The sequence below is a fragment of the Ixodes scapularis genome, unplaced genomic scaffold (genome assembly GCF_016920785.2).
Source record: "Ixodes scapularis isolate PalLabHiFi unplaced genomic scaffold, ASM1692078v2 PGA_scaffold9__187_contigs__length_104089568, whole genome shotgun sequence".
In the NCBI taxonomy this organism is placed as follows: domain Eukaryota; kingdom Metazoa; phylum Arthropoda; class Arachnida; order Ixodida; family Ixodidae; genus Ixodes; species Ixodes scapularis.
Window position 1 is genome coordinate 59,322,897 of NW_024609884.1, and position 24,911 is coordinate 59,347,807.

General features: G+C 43.6%; 1 protein-coding gene across 1 annotated transcript in view; it reads left to right on the forward strand.

The window, feature by feature from the left end:
• Positions 1-3,836: 3,836 nt before the first annotated feature.
• Positions 3,837-24,911, forward strand: part of LOC8032833 (endoplasmic reticulum-Golgi intermediate compartment protein 1) — a 39,567-nt gene continuing 18,492 nt past the window's right edge. Inside the window, exons 1-8 of the mRNA XM_002400958.5 lie at positions 3,837-4,219; positions 4,786-4,920; positions 5,269-5,357; positions 5,419-5,537; positions 7,489-7,590; positions 13,589-13,649; positions 24,118-24,218; positions 24,283-24,405. Of these exons, the coding sequence (XP_002401002.1) occupies positions 4,200-4,219; positions 4,786-4,920; positions 5,269-5,357; positions 5,419-5,537; positions 7,489-7,590; positions 13,589-13,649; positions 24,118-24,218; positions 24,283-24,405 (750 nt within the window). The 5' untranslated portion in view covers positions 3,837-4,199. The remainder of the gene's footprint in view (positions 4,220-4,785; positions 4,921-5,268; positions 5,358-5,418; positions 5,538-7,488; positions 7,591-13,588; positions 13,650-24,117; positions 24,219-24,282; positions 24,406-24,911) is intronic.

Genomic DNA, 24,911 nt, shown 5'->3' on the forward strand with positions numbered 1-24,911 from the left:
AGGGGGGTCAGGACATTTGGAGCCCCTTTCTAAATCCGCCCCTGGTTGTGAGAGATGTCATGAAAATAAGGGGTTACAGCAAAGCGGTTCCTTGGTTTCTGTTCAGTGTCTCGCCTGCCTTTAATAAACAATTCTAAATGCCGTTTTATAAAACTGTCATCATAATAACCTACACTTATCAACCTTTTCCATTGCCCTTCTACTGATTCAGTGATACGATGGACACATGACCTTTCTAACGCGTTCCTGATCAATGACTTTACAATCCCCGCCTTTACGGTCTTCGAATGACAACTCATTCTTGGCAAAACTGGTTTTGATTTTTCTTTACCATATTCCCAACATAACCCTCGATTTACGTGAATACGTAAATCGAGAAATTGCAGAACATTATCCTCCGGTTTTTCCACAGTAAACTTAAATTCTGGAGCCGTTGACCTTATCACACCTTCTATGGTTTCTGTTAGATTTTCCCTAAACGTGCAAATTAAGATGTCATCCACATATCTTCTCGCTATTGCCGTACCTGGGGACAACTCCTGTAGATTATCGTGCACTGCACGATCCAAAGAGTTTAAGTAAACTTCTGCTAAAATCGGTGCGACTGATGACTCTATACAAACACCTTCTTTTTTTATATACTTTCTTCCTTCGTACTCCACTACCGTTGACTTCAGATAAAACGCCAAAATTGTTAAGAAACTTTCTACCGATATACCTGAACCCGATTGGAACTTAACGAGATTCAGCTCCAATGCCTCCCTGACTCTCTGCCTCCCATGATGAGCCTCCTAACTGGTAATCAATTCATTTGAATTTCTAAGCGATAATGAATTTTCTAAGCATGCATAACTCAACCCCTTCTGTAAAAACTTTGATACCACTTTCTGCCACGTCCCACTCTCATTGATGACCGCACGAAGGGGCATTTCAGGCTTATGGTCTTTTAGGAAAAACTTGATGCCCAATGTTGAATTCATTGCACTAGTGATACATTTTGCTACATCCTTCAATTCATCCTCACTCAGTACTGCACAAATGTCTCTTTTCAACTTTCCAATGTTCCCTACCCATTCCGAAAACAATGTATCCATAGCCGTTTCTGTTTTTTCCTTGAATACTGGCAAACCGTCCGGACTTATCTGTTTCTAACAACTTTAAGGACTTCGATTGCAACTCCCTCTTAACCGCATTGACTTCTCAGAAATTTCTTTTCTCCTTTAGGTACGTTACATCCATTACTTTTTCCATCCTACTGATTGCATGATCTATAAAAGCGACCCTTTCTTCTGGGTTAACCATTCTAGCTACAGTATGCATGGAAGACATGACAAAGAGAATGGAAGAGAGAGAGAGAGAGGGGGGGGGGGGGGGGCGGGGGACAAGGACTCCTGGAGAGTTTTGCCGGTGCTAGCAGACTGTACGAATGTACGAAATATGATGGGTGAAGTTTCAGATATGTCATGGAATTCCCATTTGACTCACGTTTGTGGAAAATTGCGGAGCGTTAGCTGTTCGCTGTTCAGCCAGAAAGTGTTTTTGCCGTTTTCAGTGAGGAAGTCTATTGCGCATGCTCTTGGTTACAGTATACTGCGGTATGGTATTACATTGTTCGGAAAGTGTGCAGAGTCGTGGCAAACAAAAATTTGTCGTATTTTGGGGGGCTTGTTAAAGAGCGTTGGCTATCACTTTGATTTTTTTTTCCTGACATGGAACGTGTTCGAGTTTTTACGTATGCCGAATTTCTCTTCCTTGTTTTTGGAAAGCGTGGTTCTGCGCCACTTTTGGAATGATGATTTTAAACGGCCCTTTGTTCCTAGCAGGATTCTTCGTCACACGACCCGTTTTGTTACCCCCCGTTGTACTACGCGCTATGGGAAAAGAGTTCACTCGTATTATGTGCCCTCCATTTTCAATAAATTGCCAGATTGCTTCTTTGAGAGCACAACGAAGAGAAAGCTGAAAAAAATGCTGACCAATATAAGCTTTTTTTATAGTAACCCTTCGTTTTTCTGTTTTACTTATCTTCTGCATAGTTCTTATCTTATCTGAGTTGACCTTATTCTTTGTATACTTTCGCCGTTTCGATTTGCCGGGTCCTGTCCCACAAGCCTCCTGTGGCTTGGACAGACCCGAATTTGTATGGTGTCATGTGGAATAAAATTATTATTATTATTATTATTATTATTGAGGCTTGTACTAAATACTAAATTAAAAAGCTAGTCCGATGAGGAGAACATATGAAGAGCACAATGAAAAAACATCACCAAAGGTAGGCATATATGCATAAACGAAATAACCGGATAGCGCATTGACACAGGCATACTTCTCAACGCTGTTTTACCATACCAGTGTAAGGCTACTGCAATTTTGAGCTGGATTTTACTCTCACTACTACTTGCGTGCAACTACTTTATCAGCATTATAGTAATAATATATAAATATAGCGGCCGTATTTTAAGACAATGGGTTTTGCGTGCTCTCGGTTTATTTGGCTTTTTTTTTTTTTACATCAATGCAATTGTTTGCAAGTGCTACATGTAATCACCTTGTGTTTTTTTTTTTTTTTTATATAAAGTTTTTTCGCGCTTTGGAGTCTTGCAGAAATCTGAAGAAACTGCAAGCATCTTTCTCCACGCGATGGTTACAACCAGGTACGAAGCCGCCTACCATAGCTCGAGTCCGCAAACAAAATTTGGGATCTCAACCGATCACCTGAAGTGCTTTTCTTACGGGTGCAATACGATCTTTTAGCAGACGATCATTTCGATCGACTTTCGATAAACCATATTTTACATCGCACCCCACTGTGGATTCTTCTAAGTGTCTCAAACTAATTATATTTCAAACAAATGCAATATCAGAATATCGTCTTTATTCACACGCTTCAAACGACGGCGCCGGCTTGTGGCAGACGGCATAGGCTCCTTGCACAGGACGTCATTTCCGTTGCCCTCCAAAGAAGAGGGGAAGAAGGAGCTCCCCTCTTATCAGGACCCTCCTTTGTACCTCCCGGATTTGTACAGGCGTCGCTATTCTCCCCCCAGAAGATTACAGAAGATTGACCTGTCACTCAAAATTCTTACAAAAGCAACTTCCCTCTCCTCCTTTTTCTTGGTGTGCAAAAGTATGCGATGTGACGTCAATGCAAGGAGCCTATACTTCTTGCATTCGTCGTCTGCTGCAGGCATCTTGAGGACCGGAAGGTACACTCGTAAATATTTCAGAAACAAGCGATTACCGGCACACTTCTGTCAAAACATATATGACATTCAATCTTTCTAAATCTGTGATTTTTAGAAGTTGAAATCTTACTCCTGATTTTTGAACGGTCGGGTTTTCGTAGCGAAACCTAGCCACATGTATTTGTCCATAACAACGACCCTAGCAACGGTTTGTTTGGACCCATGACGTCACACCTACGGAGTCTGGCGTCACAGACGTCGAAATGCTGGACGCGGGTAGGTTTTGGAACGCCAATGTACAAAACCCTTACCCTGGAATAAGATCGAGTAAATTTTGGAACACGGCCACTGTTTTGACAACGGACGTGGAAAGACAGTATTCAGATGCATCTAGTACGCGACGCAGTCACGCGGTTTTGCCATATTCTTTTGAGGCACTCCCAGGCAACGTTGCTCCCAGGTTCATCAACACGTGCGCCCCTTGACTCGTCCGGCTTACCTTTCTCAGCCAATCAGACCACAGCACGTAGGCTTCGCCGCGTGGTGGGGTTAGCGAACGCCCCTTGCTGTATGCCACGTTCATTTATTCAACTCTTGTCAGTTTCGAGCGTGACTCCCAGTGGACGAAATATTCACTGACGTCATCACATTTTTTAGTGACTTTGGTGGGACCAGGAAGTTCGTAGGCGTGTTGAAACGTACAACTGGTGCAAACAAACGGCGTGATTGCACATGCACGGTTGCCTAGCGGGTAGTAGGGTAGTACTGGGGTAGTAGTACATGTGTGTGAGTTATGATCATGTGGCTTTTACTTGAGGGTTACTTACTAGAGTCGTGAGGGTGAAACGTGGAACGTGCAAAATTGCGTTCAGTCGAGTGCATTTGGTTGAGAGCCGGCGTCGTCGTGTCAAGTTGGCGTGCGAGGAACTTCGTGGCAGGGCTGTGGTGGATGCGTTGTCGTCCTCTAGTTATTAGTTTTACTCGACAACAGTCCTTCCGCATAGGTATTTAAAAATGGTGTTCGATGTTAGGAGGTACGTATTCACAGACATAAGCTACATTACACATGTTGGTACCCACGTTACTTCAGCCTCTGCAGACCTGCAAGTTCGTTACTTTTGATTTGACCCACGTCGTACAAGGTAGCTAACCCGAGTTGTAACTACCCCCTGGCTTTGGTGTGCAAAGGGCGATGCAAATAAAGTTGCGCCGCTCACGATAGTGAGCGGAGCAGGATGGGACCGACACTGTCCGGCTTGGTGACCAGTGGAACGTACTATCAGCATTGATCAGCTGCCCGTTGCGTGGAACTCCAATTAAGTGCTGTCTTTTGACAGGCACTGAAATTAATTTTCTCGTGGATGGCTGCACGCTCTACAACCGATAGAGGATTGATCTGTGACTGTGAAACTGTTTTTGGAATGTGATACGAACTGTGCTCTCCCAAGAGAAGTCCCCAGTTCCATAAAAATACCATTTTGTATTGAATCTCACTTGTGAAACCTTTGAGGGAGGAGCTGCTGCTTGCAGAAGCCACCTTCAACTGATCTAGAGCGAGACGACGGCAACATGCTTACAGTCGAGCTACGTTTCTCTCCAGGTTTGACATCTACCGCAAGATCCCCAAAGACTTGACACAGCCTACAGTCACAGGAGCTGTGATTTCGATACTCAGCTGCTTCTTCATCTCGATCCTCTTCTTGTCCGAGTTCATCTCCTACATGTCCCCAGAGCTGTAAGTGCAAACCAGGGAAACGGGGTTGCTGGCTCGAGATTGAAACGTTGCCAAGTGTGGTAAAAAACAATTTCTTTCTGTGTTCTCCTTGTGGAGAACACATTTTCTTGATCTACCAACCTAATCGATTAATACTAACACATCTGTTCAACATTCTATCGGGGATATGTCATCGGGGGTGGATTGACGCTTCCAGAGTGTGAGCTGTTGCAGGGAGGGAGATGATCATCTCCAAAGTCTGGGAAAGTATGCCTCGGTGGCTGACTATTGAACAGCTGGGCTTTGGGAGGGGACAGCCCCGTAGAATTGGCCAGTGATCACACGGTACTGAAGATTTGACTTTTTCAGTGCTAGTGAGCTGTTTGTGGACAACCCGAGCAGTGCGGACAAAATCCCTGTCTCTATCAACATAACCCTCCTCAAGCTAGACTGCAGCGGTATGTGGCCTTATTGAAAGCTAGTGGCACAGTGGCGACAACCACCAACCTTTTTTTCCAGCTGTGGGACTAGATATCCAAGATGACATGGGAAGGCACGAAGTGGGGTTTGTCGAAAACACTGAGAAAACGCCCGTCGGCGCTGGCTGCCGCTTCGAAGGCAAGTTCTACATCCACAAGGTAAATAAATATTTCCTTCAGGTTCGAGTGAGTTGATTGCCTTGCACAGTTAGCCTCTTGACTACTAATCAAGAATGCCACTTGTGCCCTGGCATCAGAAAGCCTGACCACGAATCCGGCTCGTGTTTTTGTTTTGGAGCTTGCTTTTGTGCACCTTCCAGCCGATTGCAGTGCTACCACTATTGCTCTGCACCCTCCAGGTTGTTTTGCTGCTTGGTTTTCAACAAAAGAAGGGCTCTACACGAATAGAAACTAAGGGGGACGCCAGAGTGTCGAGCTCCGACTGGAGTGACTAGTAGAGAGTGAGCTAGCTGCCTTTGTTTCAATTCACTGTTCTCGAACACTGAGTACAGTAAGGCAGCTAGCTTTGCGTCCGCCCACTAATCATTGCAGTTAGAGCTCGGCACTTTAGCGTCCTCATCCTCACACTGGTCTCCCCCTCAGTTTCTACTTGTGTAGACCCACGAAAAGCAAATGTGATGTTTGCAATCACAGATCTCAACATGGAAGTATGCTTTAGCTGATGAACAGATAGGGAAACTTGTATTTGAAAGGGATGAGTGCTCTACGTTTTCAGACAACGAGATGTACCGTCCTCCTGATAACTGAGAAACTTTATTTAAAATCTGCAGTTTGCACGAAAATTTAAAAAGAAACATTCAGTTGGCCTCCGGATGTGTTGTTTGTTGTTCTCCCCTTTCCTGAATGTTTCTGACAGTACAACACAGTGGAGAACTACTGCATGGACACATCAGGTGGCCATAAATGTGAGAGCAACAAACATCCAGAAGCCAAGTGAATGTTTCCTCTAATTTTTGCGCAGATTGCCAATTTTAAACTAAGTTTTGTGACATGTTTTTGGGGAAAAGGGCTAGTATGCAATGGATTAAACAGTTTGTCTGAGCCAGTGCAGGTCAAGGAGGTGAATATTGTTTATAACTTCGGAACAAAACTAGGAGGTGTATTGCGAGGCTAGGTTAATAAGCAGGCGAGCTGGTTAGCATTACATATGATTCTATCCAGAGACTACATACGACAAAGGGGACAAGGGACAAATGCACAGGTCTCCAATTGAGACATTTGTGTTTGTTCCCTGTCTCCTTTGTCATCTGTCGTCTCCTGTTAGAATCGTGCACTATGAGCTAGAGAATTACAGTTGAACCTCGATTTAACGAAACCCGATTTTACGAATTTCCGATTTAACAAACAACTTGGGATTCCCCGCGCAGCCTATGCGCGAGGTCTCCCTTCCTCAATGTTACGATGTTTCAGATCTAACGAATTAATTAGCGGGTCCCGGTGACTTCGTTTAATCGAGATTCAACTGTATTGATCATGCGTAAATCTACTTTTCTCTCACACATATTGTTTGCACTCAGCAAGGTGTTTATTTGGACCAGTCGGTTCATGGTCTGAAATGATATAAAAGCTCCAAAAACAACAAGGACGAAAACAAAGAAGACAAACGCAAGGCGCACTCGCAACTGCCCCAGTTGCAAGTGCGCCTCGTGTTTGTTTCACTTAGTCTTCGTCCTTATTGTTTTCGGCGCTTTTATACCATTTGTTGACACTCTTGTGGCACACACAGCCAAAGATTAAACAGAGATTCTGTCACCAAGGATGGAATCCATCCCTAGGCTCTTCTAGCTGTTTGTTTCTCTCCTCGGAAGACTTTCTTGAAATGCCAGTAATACTGAAAGATCTCGTTGAGCGGTATTTATTGGTATGTTGATATAGCAAGTACAGCTGAACATTTGGCAAACAATGCGTTGGGTATTTCACGGCATGCGATTGTGAGGGCACTTGTGCTGTCGCCATATTGTACGCTACAAGGAGGCCTTGAAATTAACAGATTGGTTTAGTTCTTTTATTTTCTTGAAATTCCTCATGCATTGGGCACTGTATTTCTTGTGTTATGGGCTCCATTTGCTCGATTGTTTGGGCATCCTAGGTTCCTGGAAACTTCCACATGTCTACACATGCTGCAGCCAAGCAACCAGACAAGATTGACATGACTCACATCATTCATGACCTCACGTTTGGGAATAAAATGGTGAGTGCTTACGCAGTCTCCTACAGCATCTTCTTGATTTAAAGGGGTGCTAAACCACATTAAAATCATCTGGTGGGCTAGTTGGCTAAACATAATGAGAAAATTAGCGCAAATACAAGGAAGGAAGAACGTTAGGACAGGAAAGAGCGCTCTTTCCTGTCCTAACGTTCTTCCTTCCTTGTATTTGCGCTAATTTTCTCATTGTGCTAAACCACATTCTGCAAAATTCTATTTATGGTCATAACTCAATGGGCTGTAAGTATTCTAAAAAAACAAACATTACATTCATGCGTGGCCGATTTCTTTATTAAAATTTTTATCAAAAGTTGATTACCTCGGAACTATCGTTGGTACACCAGAGGGCGCCATTGGACGAGGAGAAGTAGAGTTCCCGTATAGGCTGTTGTGCGTTTGTTTTCCAGTACTGCCGTGCCGCTATTCGCCGAGATCTGATCATGTGAGGGGCAAAATCCAAGTGCCGTGCAGGAAAGCCACTGATACAGCAGCTTCACCAAATTTGCATGCGCCCCGGCGTATGTTCCCCTGCTTTTACCTCCTCCTTTCCTGTTTTCCAGGAAAGGAGGAGAAGGAGTGCGGCGCCGCTATTCGCCGAATTTGCTGGCGCTACGGGTTTGAACATGCAACTCTGGCTCCTGTAGGGAGCCTATACAAAACCTCGTAAAGGAGAAGGGCTTTTCCTCTTTCCGTAGAGTAACTGCATAGGCTCTGCTTACAGAGCCAGAGTATTGAATTCCTTTCGCCGTCAACTCTGTATTGGCACAGAAGCGGTCACGTGCGCCAAGCTGGATCGAACCTTTGTGTGGGAAAGAGATCTTGCAGGAGCCGAGTTTAGGGCAGAGCATGTTTCTCGCTTTGCGTTCACAAAATATACATCCTACAATAAAATCGAGCGAACTGAAAGGTTCCTTTTCCACTAAACATTACATGTAGCCACTGGTTCCAGTATAGTCGCGTTAATTTATAATGTGAGCAATGTTTTAAAACGTGTTTTCGAAGTCTGGGAAGCAGACGACACGGAGGACGATCGCGTTGCTCACATCTCCGGCGCTCTCAGAGCGATACGCAACCAGGACCTCCGGGCACCTCTGACCAGAACAACAGCGTGCAGCTACAACTATCGAAGGGTAACGTTTTCGTCGGCCACTACGCTTCACCAAGGGCATGGAGAGAAATGGGAGACAGATGACGGGACGACGGCGCACATGTGGCGTGTCGCCGCAAGATACCGTCTCTGCTCCGCACGCCGCTTCACAGCCACGCCATCAACGTCTCCGGGTTTCCTGCAGAAGCGACAGTTGCTTCCTGCAGTGCAGCTTCGATCCAACATGGCTGCCCTGGGGGCACCATAGAGATACTCTCCTTCGCAAACGGAGCATATATACAGTTACTCTACTTTTCCTTGTCCAATGATGCCCCTGGTGTCAGTGAGAGTTTTAAGGTAATCAATCTTTTATACCTATTTGAATAGGGAAATCGGCCACGCATGAATGTAATGTTTGGATTTGTAGGATGCTTAGAGACCATAGATTGAGTATGACCATAAATAGACTATTGCAGAAAGTGGTTTAGTGCCCCTTTAATCTATGCTGGCACGAATCTAATGGCCTAGTCAGACTAGAGTGGTAGATATTGATGCAAAATTGATAAGTAGGGTCGTTTGTTAATGCCCTAGTCAGATTAAATTAGATTAATTAGAGCTGATTATATCATTAGCCTATTCAGATTAGAGGTTAAAAGGGCCATAAAAAGAAAATGTGTCTGCCTGATCGAAATTTTGTATTCATTACTTAAGCAACAAAAATGTTGATTCTCAAGTATTATGGTGAAATATTGTCTGTCTTTTATAAACCGCGTTTACACTTTGTCTTTCTGACTGTCTTAAGTGACCATGCGACACTCTTAGGCAGCATGAACAACAGAATGTCGCAATATCTTTGTAAAAATGTTGAACAGATATTTAACCTTATCTCCCAACGATAAATTGAGAATGAAAAAAATAATGAGTTATTTATTAGTATTCTTGTATTAGTTGTATGATGCTCCATCTTGTGAATGTGGCACAGTTCTGGTTTCAAACGCAACCGGGTCTTCTGTCATTTGGTAGCCATGTTGCTTGTTGCTCTGCGGCTTGCATTTATTGTGGAACATGGCATTGGTTGTGGCACAGGATTGTCCATCAGAATTACAATAAGGCACACATATAATTTGTGCAGTTTACAGACATATATAGGTACACTATTTTTGCAGGTGTAGTCATAGTATGTTGTGGTTTTCCTTCAATTTTCTTTTACCACAATCTTCCTTGGCAGTAGCTTGGCATGCCGCTCAAGTATGAGAAAGCGAGTAATTTCACTTATATTTCCAGACTCTTTGTCCTTTTCCTGGGAGCAGAATAGCATTTTCTGGTCAAAGTTAGGACAGATTCACGGCCTGTCATTTTACGATCATATGGGGACGCGGATCAGTTGATCAAAGTTGCAAGCAGTGCAGCAGAGCGAACAGTGGAGAGGAGGCGACCTCCTCTTCAGCGTTCGCTCTCGTAAGGTGGGAGGAGAAAAGAGGAGCTTCCACTGGTACTCTTAACCTATCACCGATTATAGTATGGTGACGTATTTGAAGAACTGAAAGGGAAGGCCTTCGGGAAACCGAAACTATCCTTACTGCGCTAGTAGGGGAATTGGGAGAATCAAACAAATACATATATGTGGGTTATTAATACAGGACCGGGATTTCAAACAAGCATATAAGGTCAAAATTTTCTTAAAACGTTTCATAACCTCTTTAAAGACCCTACATATTGCCAGAGATACTGTAAATAACTTCATTTTCGCAAATTTCGCTACTGGTATAATATCGCAAAAAAATGGGTTCCACGATTATGCTTCCCTATTGTAACAAGTGCATAGCATACTTGTACTACCACAATACATCACATCACCTGAGGGCAGCGACACGACGTTGCAATGTCGATGTGGCATTGTCGATGTGGCATTGTCCTGTCGGTTCCAGTTAGGTTCTATGTGCCGCCTCGTAAATGAGCCCCAGTGTCGCTTATGAACAAGGTGTACCAAGAAACACAAGACTGGCTTTATTCCCTGCACAACCGGTCGCGTTGGCTCCATCCCCTTATCTCGTGGCGCCGAATATGTTGGTCAAACGAGTTGCTGCATGAATGACAGGCAAAGCGAGCATGAGAGAGCGCTTAGAAAAGGGGACATTGATTCCCAGCATCCCGTTGTCCGCCATAGTAATGTGTGCTCATCGTGTGAACCCCTGTTTCACCTGCACGGATTCTCGGGTCAAATGGAGACCGCTGCGGATGCAAGATAATTGAGTCATACGCCATGTTGCGGTCACCCTAAAACATCTCGTTACCTTCAACTCTTTCGGAGAGGGAGTCAACATATCTAAGACCCCAACTAGTGACTTTGTCTTGAGCCCCGTGGGGCCTTGTTCGCTGAGAATGCAGCATTGCTTTGGTGTTTGCAGACATCTCCCTTCACCCCCTAATCGCCTAACCACTTCCCCGGTTTCTTCTGCCAGCCTCGACCCTGTCTTCTGTCCCCTTCCCATCCTCCCTCACCCTTTCTCCATGGTCCTCCGTGCTCGATGCCAACGTCTAAGAAATACTACATGTGTTGAAAGTTGGAAGATCTCCGTCCTTGTTCGTCCTTTTTGTTTATTCTTTCTGTAGCAAGGGATGGAAAAACCAACTCGCTCACATTTATCTTTGTCATACCATTCTGATTGCGAAATTTCGTGCGACAAAATATTTCTGAAAACAATTTGCAAAATATTGAGTCTGTGAAAACAAAATTGTCAAAATTGTTTACAGTATGCAGAATGTGGACTGTTGGGCTGTTATAGGACGATATATGACATTTTTTCGCTAAATTTAGTGGATGGTGGTCACTTGCATTGTCAGTATGTCATGTCACATGACATGGTGTCATGTTATGGTGTAATGAGGTAACACTGTAATTAATTGGTACTTAACATGATTACTTAACTCTGGTAGATCATGTGATGCCTTTAGTGATCCCTTAACTATAGCTCATAGGATCACTCGACTTGTCCTTGCTGAAGCAGATGTACTACATAGCAGTTGTTACGACACATTCAAGCGCTCTATTGGTGCTCCATTGGTGCAGGGGTAGAGCATCAGACTACAGAGTGGAGGCAGAGGTCTGGGGGACAAAGCGTTTTTTGGGGAAGGCAATTGGCTGGTTCCGGGGGAACCCTCATTATCATATGTTTTCGTAGCAACTCTTCCCGACGCTGTAGACTTGGAAACCAACCCATTAAAGCCTTAAAAAGCTACTGGGAGAGGTTATGGCTTCAGTACCTGCTGGTGTAGAGTAACCCACGTAACATTGAATGCATACTTGCGTAAATTGCATTGAAAAGGTAACTTAATGCTGAATATAACTGCTTTGTTCCACGTGTTGATAATTACAATTAGAAGTACTGCATTAGAAGTAAATAATTGCAGCATTACTTTCAGAAAGTAATGTTTCCCATTTACTTTTCTTTGAGAGCCGCCTAGTTTCACCGATGTTACATGCAGCGTATTTTATGTCTGGTGGATTCCTGCCCCATTGTTTGAGGATTCATTGTGTAGCATTTTACATTCGTCACGTTTCGTGCCTTTGTCTTTGCCAGGTTTATTACTGGAATGATAGGATGCCGTGTATTGTACAAGTCTGTTTTATTATTTCTCCACACCAGCAAGGTTGTTAGTGGCTTTCTTTGTTATCACAACCACTCAAAGTAGACGTGATCTAATAAGGGCACATTGGCAGCGAAGGAATCTAATTGAAACTTGAAGTCTAGATTTCAAGATTGTTATTCTGGAAATGGCAGACTTGAATTGCTGGGTGGTTTCATTTGAATTCAACCAAACTTGTCAGGGGATTTCTAAAAAAAAATGTTTAGATTTTTTTTAGAAATAAGTATGTGTGATGGCCTAATTCCTAGGATGATTGAAACTGCAACAAGCACAAAGCTGGCAGTACAGAAACACGGATGACAAGGGACGGAAAAGCCGCACCGGTGCATTTTTGCACCTCCAGGCCCGTGTCTGTTGCATGAGTGGTAAATTTAGTGCACTGCACTGCGCTTCCCATGCGTTTCAAGTCCTTCCAAAATTTACTGACTTAGTGGTTTTCACTGACGCTCAGCAAGTTTGTAATTGTAAATAAGACATCTTAGCTCATCATCTGACCTACCGTGACAATAAGCCCCATATTGTGTCCCCCTGGCCGTATAACTCGCCTGCACAGACCGCACTGATGTATCGTTAACGGCTTTTTTAAAACAAATCTAAAAAGTCCCCCCCCCCCCCCAAAAAAAAAAGTATATATATATATTTAATGCTAGGGTGCTGGCGAGCTGGCTAAGAACTGACTTTTTTTTTAATTCTGGAGAGTGAAGAAACAGAAGGACAGAACAACACGAATCTCTTTTGGAGATTTGTGTTGTCTTGTCCTGTTTCCCCACTCTCTAGGGTTAAAAAAGACCCTGTACTTGTGTGTTCTAAAGCTCTCTGGGCGGCGCATCACTGCCAGGAGACTTCTTGGGACGGCCACGTCTCGTTACTATGGGCACCTCCGTTCCCCGCAAAAATTTACCGTAATGTGAGTCCATGATAATTGAGGTCAAGATTTATGTGAGAAGCAACAAGTGTGGCCACCAAAAGCTGTTTATTTAGGGCAAAAGAGTTTACTTAGGCGTAGGGAGAGAATGGCAGGTGATTCATTTTGGCTGTCTCTCTTCCTTTCTCTTTTTATTTACTCTTAGAAAAAAATACAATACAAATGGAAATTCATACATTGATCAGAAGAAGACCAAGTAAGGGGAGGGGGAGGGGGGAGGGTGTTTGGTCACTGCGGACGTAACACACAAATTTGGACTAATGGAGAGGTGAACGAGACTGACGTCATCTTCAGGCTAGATCTAATTGAAGTGCTCGTTCCAGGTCGAAGGTGTTCGAGGGAGCTTCAACTCCTTGGATGAAATGGACAAATCGGAAGCCAACGGTTCGTAACCTTGGAGTTTTTTTTTACAGCTTTCTTTATTCGAAGGTTAGTTTGGAAGGTTCCCAAGTTTCAGTGACGCTTAAACTGCTGAACCTTCCAGGTTGAGGGTTCAACCAACTTCCGATGCTACCCAGAATGACAAGCCCAACGAACTTGGAATGTTTCGGCATGGTCATATGGCAGGTTCAAAATGCTTAGAGGATAGTTTCATATTGAAAGATTGTCCGAATCATGATGTTAGTGTTCCAATCACTGGGGAATTGTAAATAGTCTGTCTATAAAACTCTCAATGCTGAAATTTACCCGGATCATATCTTGAAAATCTTGAGAGATGAGCTTTCACGGACTAACGTCTATTACACTCGGTGTGCAATTACTGAATTTCTTCAGTTTTAAGGGGAATTAGTAGAGCCTCAATAATACATTCCTGGCTTACATGTTTTCCTGGTCGTGAGCACCTGTCCCATTGCACTCCTACAGGGATAGGTGTACTGATTTCCTGTTTGTTGTGTTTGCCTTCTGCATTGTTACATTCAAGAACTGCCGCAACTGCCCCACTCTTTTGGTTCCTCTCGCCTTCTTTTTGATATACAACTACATCTTTGCTCTCACGTCGGCGCAACTGCAACAGTTTCTCGTAGCGCAGGTTCGGGCCTACAGCTTTAAAGGTATTGGACAAAAGTGAGGCATATACCATTGGTTAGACCAAGAATGTCTACAAAATGTCATATGCTTAGAGTTCCTGAATAGGGGCATTGGTATTGTTCAGGAGTTAAGTGGGGGGGGGGATTTCCCTTTCCTTCTCTAGAATATTTTTCTAGAAAAGTAGGAAATGTCCGTCCTTCTGTTCCAACCCCACTCTCCCTAAGTGGCATGTAGCGCAAATGACCTCACGTCTGAAAAAGGTGGAAAATCTGCACTGCCTCATCGTTGTTGCCAGGCATGATAAGTTCTGAACCACTCGTGTTCGGACCTTTGTTGAGGTATCATTCGATAAGTGACGAGCTGCTCTAACGAGTTTAATCCCGAAAAAGCAAAATAGTTATTCCATCTTACAAAACTTTGAGTTTGAAGAAAAAGTGACCAACGAAATGTCCAAATTGTTGAAGCTAACCAATGTGGAATGGGCCAAAACCTGTTGAAACCAACAAAAGTAAAAAGCTGCGGCCTCTGGACAACCGAAGAATCCAGCTCGGACCGGTACACAACTAACCCAGAAACACACTCTAAAGAAGGAATGACAGAGTGAAATTTCAAACACATGCATAGCTTTGCGTTAAAATTCATGGTCATGTTTCCGGCCCCACAATTTTCTTGCTTTGTGCTCTGCTTCGGGCAGGCATGACTTTGGACGAGGCTTAAAAGGGCTTTTGCAATATAGCCTGTTCCCCTATTCATCTCTTCCTCTGGTTCGCATGTGTGCTTTTGTTGTGTTCACTGACGCGGCTCCCCCGGTTATGCATCTTTCGTTTCGCACAGAGTTTGGGGTTTGTAAGGGTGCATCGTGACCAGATCGGGTTGTTTTGCACCGGAGCATGTTTCGAGCTTCGCCGCTTTGCACCGGCGTGCTAGGAACAGTGGTTGAGGTGCGGGGAGGGGAGGAATCTGGGTTTACACTATGGGCTCAAAGATTTTGCTCACGCTCTAGGTAGACACTATTGTTACGATTATAGATCCACATTTTTGTTTCTCGCACTCACACTTAGAAAGAGAAATTTGTGCAAAGAGAATCGGTTTTGAAAAATGCCGTAAGAGTGTTCCCAAAAAGTTTTGTTCATTGGCACTGCTTAGTTATTTTTTTATAGATTATTTTCAGTCCACCGATGCTAAAGAAGAGGTAGAGGTTCGAGCATGTTGGACGAGTTTTTCTCCGTTCCACTTTTCGGCATAAATTTCACTTTAGGAAAACTATTCTTTGGTAACGGGACAAAAGGAAGGGCTCACTCACTGTTTTTCCTAACTGGAATTTAATGGACAATGCAACTGTGGCATTGTTTTTTTACTTTGGATGTCTTTTATAAAAGATGTTAAGACTTTGTCAGCGACATAAAAGGCAAAAAATTAATTTTTGTTTTCAGCACAATGTTACTATAAAATAAATTACTTGCACTGCTGCATATCTAGTGAAGAAGAATGTTGGGTATTACATTACTTTTCTATTGATAGTTTTCCTTAACAATGTCAGTGTGTTCCTGATAAGAATGACTTATTTATTTCACAATTTATGTACATAGATGAAACTTTTCCCTGCATTCTACCTCACAACTGTCAGTATATACTGTAAATTTCATTCATATTAAGCCAAAGGCTCAAAGTGACCCTTTTGGATAATGTTCCTCAAAAAAGAACACTGACATCCCCCAGTTTTTTTTCTGCTAGGTGATTTAATGTGGTGTCAGAAGACTACCCAATCAGCATTTTGCTACAAAGTCGCATATATTTTTAATAAAGTAAAAAAACGCAACTGCTCGAAATCGAAACATGAGCACGGAGTTAATGACTACGACGTAGTAGGTTAATGGACTGTCGCAGCTGTCAGTGTAACACTAAATTTGGTACCATTCAGATCATTGGCAGAGGGAAAGATCAGTGATTAGGGAAGTGCTAAAGACATTTGAAATAAAGGAGGCACAGATTATTGCATTAGTGAGACTTGAGTTTATCTACACGAAAAATAGATAAAGTTCCTAAGTAGTACTTGATGATTCAGCATTCATGTGGCACGCAGTATGTTTGGTTTGGTGTTTTTTGTCTTGTATTTTTTGGGGGCTGTGGTTGTTGCTGGGCTTTGTTTTACTTATGAAAGTTCAGTGCTCATCCTGTGTACTCCTTTCACGTGCTGCATGTCTTTGTGCACTGTTTTGTTAACTTTAAAAAAAAAACTCCACTACAATTTTTTTTTGCATTTATCAGCATTTTTAGTGCGGAATGTGTCGCTTAATTACGAGTTCTTTTTTTTTTGTGTGTGTGTGTGTGTGTGTGTGAGTGTGTGCACGCGTGCATGCGTGCGTGCATGCGTGTGTGTGTGTGCATGTGTGTATGTCTTTTGTCTTGCATAGTTTTTTTTAGATATCGTGCCTCAAAATTTTGTTTCGGGGGTCTACGGCGAATCCAAAACTGCCGACCCCAGAAGCGGCAACCTTGGTGATCAGGTGCATGGCTGATGTCACTGTAGTACCGCGATACAGCAACACGTGTGTCTTGCCCAGTTGCAGTAGCGGTTTCAATAAGTTAGGTAAGAGGCTACAGCTATTTTACTGCTCTACTTTTTAGCTATTCAACATCTGTAGCAAATATTAATTCATATTCATAAAGTTACTGGCCTGAAAGCCAGCTCACTGCTATGAATAATAGAAGAAACAGCAAGTGTTTGGTGACGGCACAAAGTATTCAGCATGGTTGCATCGCAATATTTCGCTTCTGATGTTCACTAAACAAAAGTTTCTGATGCTATCCTGAACTAAATTGATTGACGTTTTATAGGCCGTGCACACGAGCTTTGCGTCATTAGCGAGAGCTCAGTTCCATAATCGCACGGTTGTTTGATGAAAGATGTTTCTACACTGACGCTTTGTGTTTGTTTTTGTGCCAGTAATGCCTACATATTTAGCAGCGATGGGACGAACCGGAATACCATCCTACACTCGTGGGTATGCAGTGCCCGTTTCGTTGAAATGCCCTCCAAAGGCGTTCCGTCCCTATTGCACATATTGATAATATTTACAAAACCATTATCTCATGCAATCTGTACTTTCTGAAGAAACATTTTGGTGGTACAAGACTTTAGAAATATGTCTCTAAAAAACACGACTCGCTGGAGAATCCACGTTTGAATCTGACAGTTTAGGTGTGCTGTTTTGTTTTTATCAGCTTTCTTTTGGACGTGAAAATCACCTTTTTTTTTCACATTTAGGATTATACCTGTAGGCAGTTAGGTGACTGCAAAACAAAGTGCTGGATTATTTTTTTTATCAAATGAATGCATAACTCTACAGCTGAATCAAAAGAAAAATTGCAATTAAAATAAAAACGAATACATAAGGTTTTTATTTAAATTTAGATAAAAAAATACATGATTATATAATTTTTAAATCCCTTTACCTCGAAAAGAATCATTTGTTTTTCACTAGTTGTCTTTTTAAAAACGGGAAATTGATTTTTCAGTTCTCCCAATCACTGAAAACTGTGGAAAAGAGAAATTAACTAAATTTAATTATATCGTGAAGTGCAGTTTAATTTTTTTTTAAATTAATTTTCTTATTTAAACCACGTCGTACTTAAAATTTTTAGCAAGTGCCAACTCAAAATTTGGAGATAATCATGTAAAACTGGGGCATGGGCACTCCTTAGGTCAACAATATGTAAAGATATGTCCCTTGCACCTGTTTTACATGATTAGGGAGTTTTAGAATAACTTACGCAATTTTAGCGCACACTGGCGCTAAATTTAGCGCTTGTGTTAGCGCACTCTACATAAGAGAGTTTTAGAATAGCGTTTCTTTGTCGCGACGCAAAAGCCCAAGCATTTCGCGCTTGCAACGCCACCAAGATACAGTCGCAATTTTTTTTTCACACACAAAATGCTGTAACTTGAGCCAAAAAGTTTTTTTGGTCTAGAGTAACATTTTAGACTTTTTCAAAAATGAGAATGCGACGTGAGCGGTAGGCCGGTCGTGTCCCCTTGCGTCACCTCAGCAGGAGAGGTCTCGTGTACTGACTTTCGCACACCGTACCTTTGCTGCCTTCGCTGAGAAATGTTTGCGCGAAACAAGCATCAAGTTGCCGGTGATCGTTGCCAAACCGAGTGCCATGTCGTCCCGTATTGAAAATCGCACTCTCGAGGATGCCGCCGATGTTGCACTCACGACACCGCCAAAGCGGCCGCAGACATGCTTCTGGAAGCCGCCTTTTTTTTTAACTGTATCACAAATCCTCTTTGTAGGAGTGCAAAGCAGTGCAAAGGCTTTTTGCATATGCACACAATTTCCAAGGAATAGCGTACGCTAAAATACCGCACGCAAAGCGCAAAACGTGGTTAGCGTTCAGGGCATGCGCAGTGGCGACGATGCTATTCTTTGCATACGCAAAGCTTTGGCGTGCGCTATTATAAAACACTCTATTAGCTTCAAATTTTGATTGGGCACTTGCTCGGGTTTTTACAGTAGTTGGGTTAAGTGACAAAAACTTAAGTACATAAATTAGCATAACTACAATAAAAAATTCAACATGGCGGCCGCCACGAAAAAATCCAAAGTTTTATACGGAGACCCCGTGGAATCGGCTACTTCCAGCCAAATTTTTTTCTATCGGCCTTATACACATGGTACCACTGTTGCCATTTCTTCTCAGGCCGATTCTAAATAAAATATTAATGGTTTCTGAGTGGCACCAAAAATTGAAACAAGAGAAAGGCTCGAGGTACACCTAAGCACTTCTTACGAATTGTGAATGCGAAAGCATGAATGTCGTTCTTGCGCGCGCTGTCGTGAAGTGGCCGCGCCGCACTGACATCGGCCATGCAGCCACTCCGGAGTCTGCCCGGGCGGGATCTGGGAGGCTTTCTTTTACCGGTGTGCTGCGGCGCGGGCCTGCAATGCATGGGGGTGGCGCTCCTTGAAACTGACGCTCGCCGGCCAATACACAAACTCAACTTCGTTACGTCACACCCCGGTGGTGGCGCGTCGGGCGCACTTCCGGTCTGGAGCTGTAGGCAGAAGTCACCATGTGAGACGTGCATTCCTGCGTTGTTTTGAAAGAGAACACGAAAACCTCCCTACACGTGAAAACACCACGACTGGGGCTGTACTAAAAGAGTCGAAAAAGGTTTGAAGGTCAGTTTTCATGCGCTCAGTTCGTCCAAAAACGTGGATATGTGCCGTGAAAAGGGAAAACCAGACGCCGTCGGACTACGATTGCTTGGGCGGGAAGCATTTTGGGTTGAATTCACAGATACTTGTGGTCATCAGATTTATTTGTTTTGTTCCAACATGAACGCGGGAAAACATCAAGTTGTACAGGCCGCCTGCGGACTACGTTCAGTGCGTCTTAAAGTTCAAACAGTCGCCTGATCGTTCGAACTGTCGTCTGCTCTTTCAGCTTACTCCGGCCCGTAGGCCAAATGTTGGTTGGTAATTGCGATAAGAAGTAAAGTGAAGGCCTAAAAAGACTTTTAAGTTTGAAGGTTGGTTGGGGTAAGCAGGCTTGGTGTAAACAGTAGATACAAGATGTTGATTATTGTTACCAGTGGCTACCACCAACTTGTTATGCCTGATTTACTCGGTCCGATTCTGCTTGCAATTTTCAGTATTGACGTCAACAATCTCAGCTACGGTTCACGGTTTTGCAGTCCGAGCGATGTTGCGACTGAAAATTGCGAGCAGAGTCTCATCATGCGAATCAGGCTTCAGCGTCCATTCTGCGGCGTCCACGCGGAAGGAATCGCCGCATGTCACATTATTCACGCAATGTTTTGCAGTGTAACGAGCTTCGGTAATTTCGCTGAGGCTGCTCAAGTAGTCAGACATTGCCAGGAATACGTAGAATCAACAATTCCAACGCGAAAAAGAGCACGGGGACTCACACCGACGCCGACAACAGCGCATTTCAATGGTTTGTTTCTGAGCGACGGCGAGCTTCTTGCCCACACTCCATTGCGCATGCACGGTGCCGTTGCGCCCGCTAGGGGCATTCCGGTTTGTTTGTAAACATGAGTTGGTCTATAGGAGCCTTGTTCCTTGAAACTATGACGCGCACCTTTGGAGAGGTGAATTTAGCTGCCATTTTGCATGGCTTTTTTCACGGCTTCAAAGCTGCGAGGCTTCAGATCGTGGCTTTACTTCGCTCCATTGAGAGAGGGGAATTTAGCTGCTGTTTGTCGCGGTTTTTGGTGCGGCTTCAATGCTGATAACGTCGGCTCGCTCCATGGGACCCCAGTTAATGCTTTCTCATTAAAAAATATTTGACGGCATAAAATTGTTGCCTTTGAACTCGAGCGCAGTTTGCAAGTCGTTTAAACGAAAGTGACTTTTTTCACAATTTTGAAGTGCGTGAGGTGGTGGTATAATCTTGTGACAAAGAGGCAAGCTCGTATAAGACGAAACTTGTCTACTGACCGATTCAGGATCAACTTTTTGTGTACAGCGAGATCTGTCTTTCTGTGTCTCTCTTTTAGTCACTTCCTTTGTTGATCTGTTTGCATTTGCACACATACATACTTGTTTTTTGAGCGTAGCCCTTATGGAGGCCGTTCTTGGCTTGAGCGGCGTCGCCATTGGCGTAATTGCGCTGTGAATTATGGGACGTTTCCCATGATGTCACACGTGACGTCACGTGTGACGTCATGAGGATCACCAGTGTTGTCACTCGTGACGACACCGCACGTTGCATTATGGGTTAATTTCCCTGCTAAATGTAGCGGAAAAATTTTCCCGCTATATTTAGCGGAAAAATTTCCCCGCTAAATTTAGCCTGAAAATTTCTTTGCTAAATTTAGCGGAAAATCCCTGCTAAATTTAGTGGGAACATTTTCTGCAAAATTTAGCGGGAAAATTTCTCGGCTAAATTTAGCGGGAAAATTTTCTACCCGCTAAGTTTGGCGAGAAATTTTCTACTAAATAGGAGGCGAGCAGAAGAGGAGGAGGGGAGGGTACGCATGACGAGCAGAGGCATATCCTCCTCTCCGTACCTTCCCCTCCTCCTCCTTAAGAGCTGCGCTCTAATTCGGCGTTACAGGGGATCCTAAACGTCTTTCTTTTTTTAGAGTGCAGCTCTTAGGCGTCCGTTTTAGGCTTGAGCGCTGTTGCCGTCGGCGCAACCGCAAGGTCACGTGACCACCCCCCCCAGGTCACGTGCCTCCCCAGGTCACGTGACCCCCAGGTCGGCATAACCATAAGGTCACGTGACCCCCTCATGTCACGTGACCCCTTCAGGTCACATGACCCCTTCAGGTCACATGGTCAGGTGACCCCCGAGATCAGGTGACCCCCCTGAGGTCTGGTGACCCCCTGAGTGCAAGTGACCCCCCTCCCTCGAGGTCACGTGATCCCCCTGACGTCACACGACCCCCCCTGAGGTCACATGACCTCAAGGAGTCGCCTATCCCTCAGTATGCTTCCATCCTCCTCCTCAAGAGCTACGCTGTAACTGGCATTACAGGAAATTGTGAACGGCTTTCTTTTTTTTTTTTTCTTTTGCATTTTTATTTGCTTGCATAAGGTACCACATAATTGACGAAAGAAGTGGAAGATAGACACAAAGCTCACCTCTCCGATTGGCACGGAAGAGCACCGATTTTTGCTTGTGGTCAGCCTGCTATACACTTGTTTGCTTGATGGTATTTTTTTATGAAAACAAAATAAATTTGCATGTACAGCATCCAATTGCAAACAACCGATAAATAAGAACATTTCTGAGATTTGTTTTGCGGGAAAGGATTTTTGTGAAAAAGGTGTTCTTCTGGGAAAATTATCATAGTGAAATTGGCGTGACTTAAAGGTTTACAGAAACGAAATTCCAGCGCTCATTTTCTAGCTTAAATGCGTTGCATGTTGCAGCATAACCTCAAAAACACCAGTCTTTCGTTGAAAGGCAGAAGAATACCAAATTTAAAGCTAATTAAACAATCTTTCAATGTGCACCTGGTGGGTGCCTGTGAAGATTAGATGGGAGGTAATCTAGCAACGTTGGGAATCCTGCTACGTAGTCGCGACGTACAGTCAAACCCGTTTATAACGAACAGCAGGGAACGCTACGATCAGTTCGATATAGCAAAACACATTTACCACAAACTTCCGTGATGCATTCGTTGTAAGGCGAGGGCTTCTTTTCTTTCTCATCTCTTCGCATCCGCCTTGTAACAATGCGCTAAAAAGTTTTTTTTTTTTTTTTTTCATGTGTGCAGAGTTCTTTTTTTTTTTAGTTTATCTCCTTTTCTGAATCGCTTCTTTTCGTGGGCAACTGTTTTGGGATAAAAAATTTTTTTTTTTTTTTTTTTGTGAGTGAGTGCATAGTTATTTTTTAGCTTTCTCCCCTTCTGAATTTCTTTTCTTCGCTCAATTTTGTACGCAACTTGAGCTTTTGAAAATTTCTTTCTTTCCTACTTTTTTTTTTGAAAGGGGGGAGGGGGGGGACAGGCTAGAAGACGATTGTTTGCACGTTTTTGGAAGCCTTCCCGGAGAAAAAGTTTGATATAGCCAATATGTTGTTGGTTATAAAAAGTACTTTTTACGTGCATTTTTATTTAAATTTTTTGTGAGTTCGATATCGACAATAATTCGCTGTACGTGGGTTCTTTCTAAACGGGTTTCACTGTAACAGGAACCGTTACGTAGCCGCACTAAACATCAGAGCAGCACCGCTCTTTGGAAGTACACTCAACTGTTTTAAGTTACCTCGGCCTGAATGCTATTGCAAAGCCTTTGCTCCTTTTCGGAGGAAGCCATCGAGGTGCCATGATGGACTCTGAGAATTGTCGTAGAGTTGTTCCTGTGTCTTTACTGTACAGTTCGAAGCCTTTCTGCACTTTTTATTGTTGAGATGTAGCTGCGCTTTTGCATGGCTGGGAACTGTGGTTTGGTCAACAGCGATATGCCGATCCACAATTTTTCGGACGACGAGAAACTTTGTGCCTTGTTGTTCCGGCTCGCCCGTCCGTCGTTTCCGACGTGGCGCGACGAGCGTCTCACCACACATGAGACACTCGTCACTCCACAGGTACCTCAGACGGTTCGGTTGTAATGCATTGACACCACCACAACCGACCAAAGGCAAAGTTCATCCACGCCAGCCTTGCTACGTCACAAATGCAAGGAATCTTTTTTTCCGCCGGATACTCCATGACGCATTGCCCTCTCCTTTCGCTTCTTTTTGAGCGCTTGCTTGAGTGCACTGTTTGGAACGAAAAATATAGCCAGTTGTTCAAAATAGAAATGTGCGATTATCATATACGGTTATTATCCGTCATGCTTGACTCCTTTCCGAACGAAATTTGTATATTTAAATTTTTGTGTCCGTACCCCTTTAAATGATGAGGTTTTATTTTATCAGCAGTTGGGTTGGTAACTATGGTAACGGGAAGAGTTTGCGGTAAAGGGTGAAGCATAAAATGACTTAAAGGAACAAAAGCTACCCTTTCCATTTGTAACAAACATTACCTTCCACATTTGGAAAAAAAAAAAAAGTATTTCAGTATGTATCTGTATTACGGGCTGCATTTTTAGTGTTTCTGCAAGAGTATCTCGGGGATATTCCATTTAATGAAAGAGAAATGTACCAGTATTTGTTTTCCCAAATACTTTCGAGTATCTCTGCCCAGCCTTGCCACAGCCCAGCAGACAAAGATGACAGTGCGCAGAAGACGATTATTGGAGTGGTTTATAAGTTTAAAACAGATTTTTGCTCTCCTGTACTCAAACCTCTTGAGGTTGGGGCCATACCTGTCTCGTATGCCTTAAGGCCTTTTGAATTTCAGGTCTGGAATCCCACGACTATGTGATGAAGATAGTTCCCACGGTGTTTGAGAAGTCCCCGTCGGAACGCATTGAGTCATACCAGTACACATATGCTTACAAGGTGAGTGGTGCAGGAGTCCCATCCCTGGAGAGTGCCTGATTATCTGGTTTATTTTTGGGCACAGAGCTACGTCTCCATCTCCCACTCGGGGCGCATCATGCCGGCCATCTGGTTCCGCTACGACCTGACCCCCATCACAGTCAAGTACACCCGGCGCAGTGTGCCCTTGTACAGCTTCCTCACTTCGGTAAGTGGTACGAAAGGGGAAAGGACGCACCCTTTACCCACAAGCTGTGGTACTTGACGCAGCGGCTCTTGGCCCCGACTGCTGGTCTCGTGAATTTGGCTTTGCTCTATGACTAGCGTATGGGCATAAAAGATTTGCGTATTGCAGCTTTGTGGCACGGCCTCTTACATTTGGCATCTATTTCCGCAAGAAATATGATAGAAACTGGGTATCCTGCATTAATACCGAGATTGTCTCGGTTTATACACTATGCTAGAGTTGGCTTTTGCATAGAGTGAACAGCCTGTTCACTGGTAACACGTTGATATTTTTTGTCATTACCGTAAAATCCAGAACATATGTGCACCCAGGGGAGAAGAGATAAATGGTTAAAAATAAAAGGTGGATAATCCTTCAAGCTAAGACGGCAAACCTCTGTGCAAAAATGAGCGACATGCAGGCACTCGCTGCGAACTTGCAGGATACAGGAACTGGTGTTATGGGTACACCAAGCTTGCATTGGACTT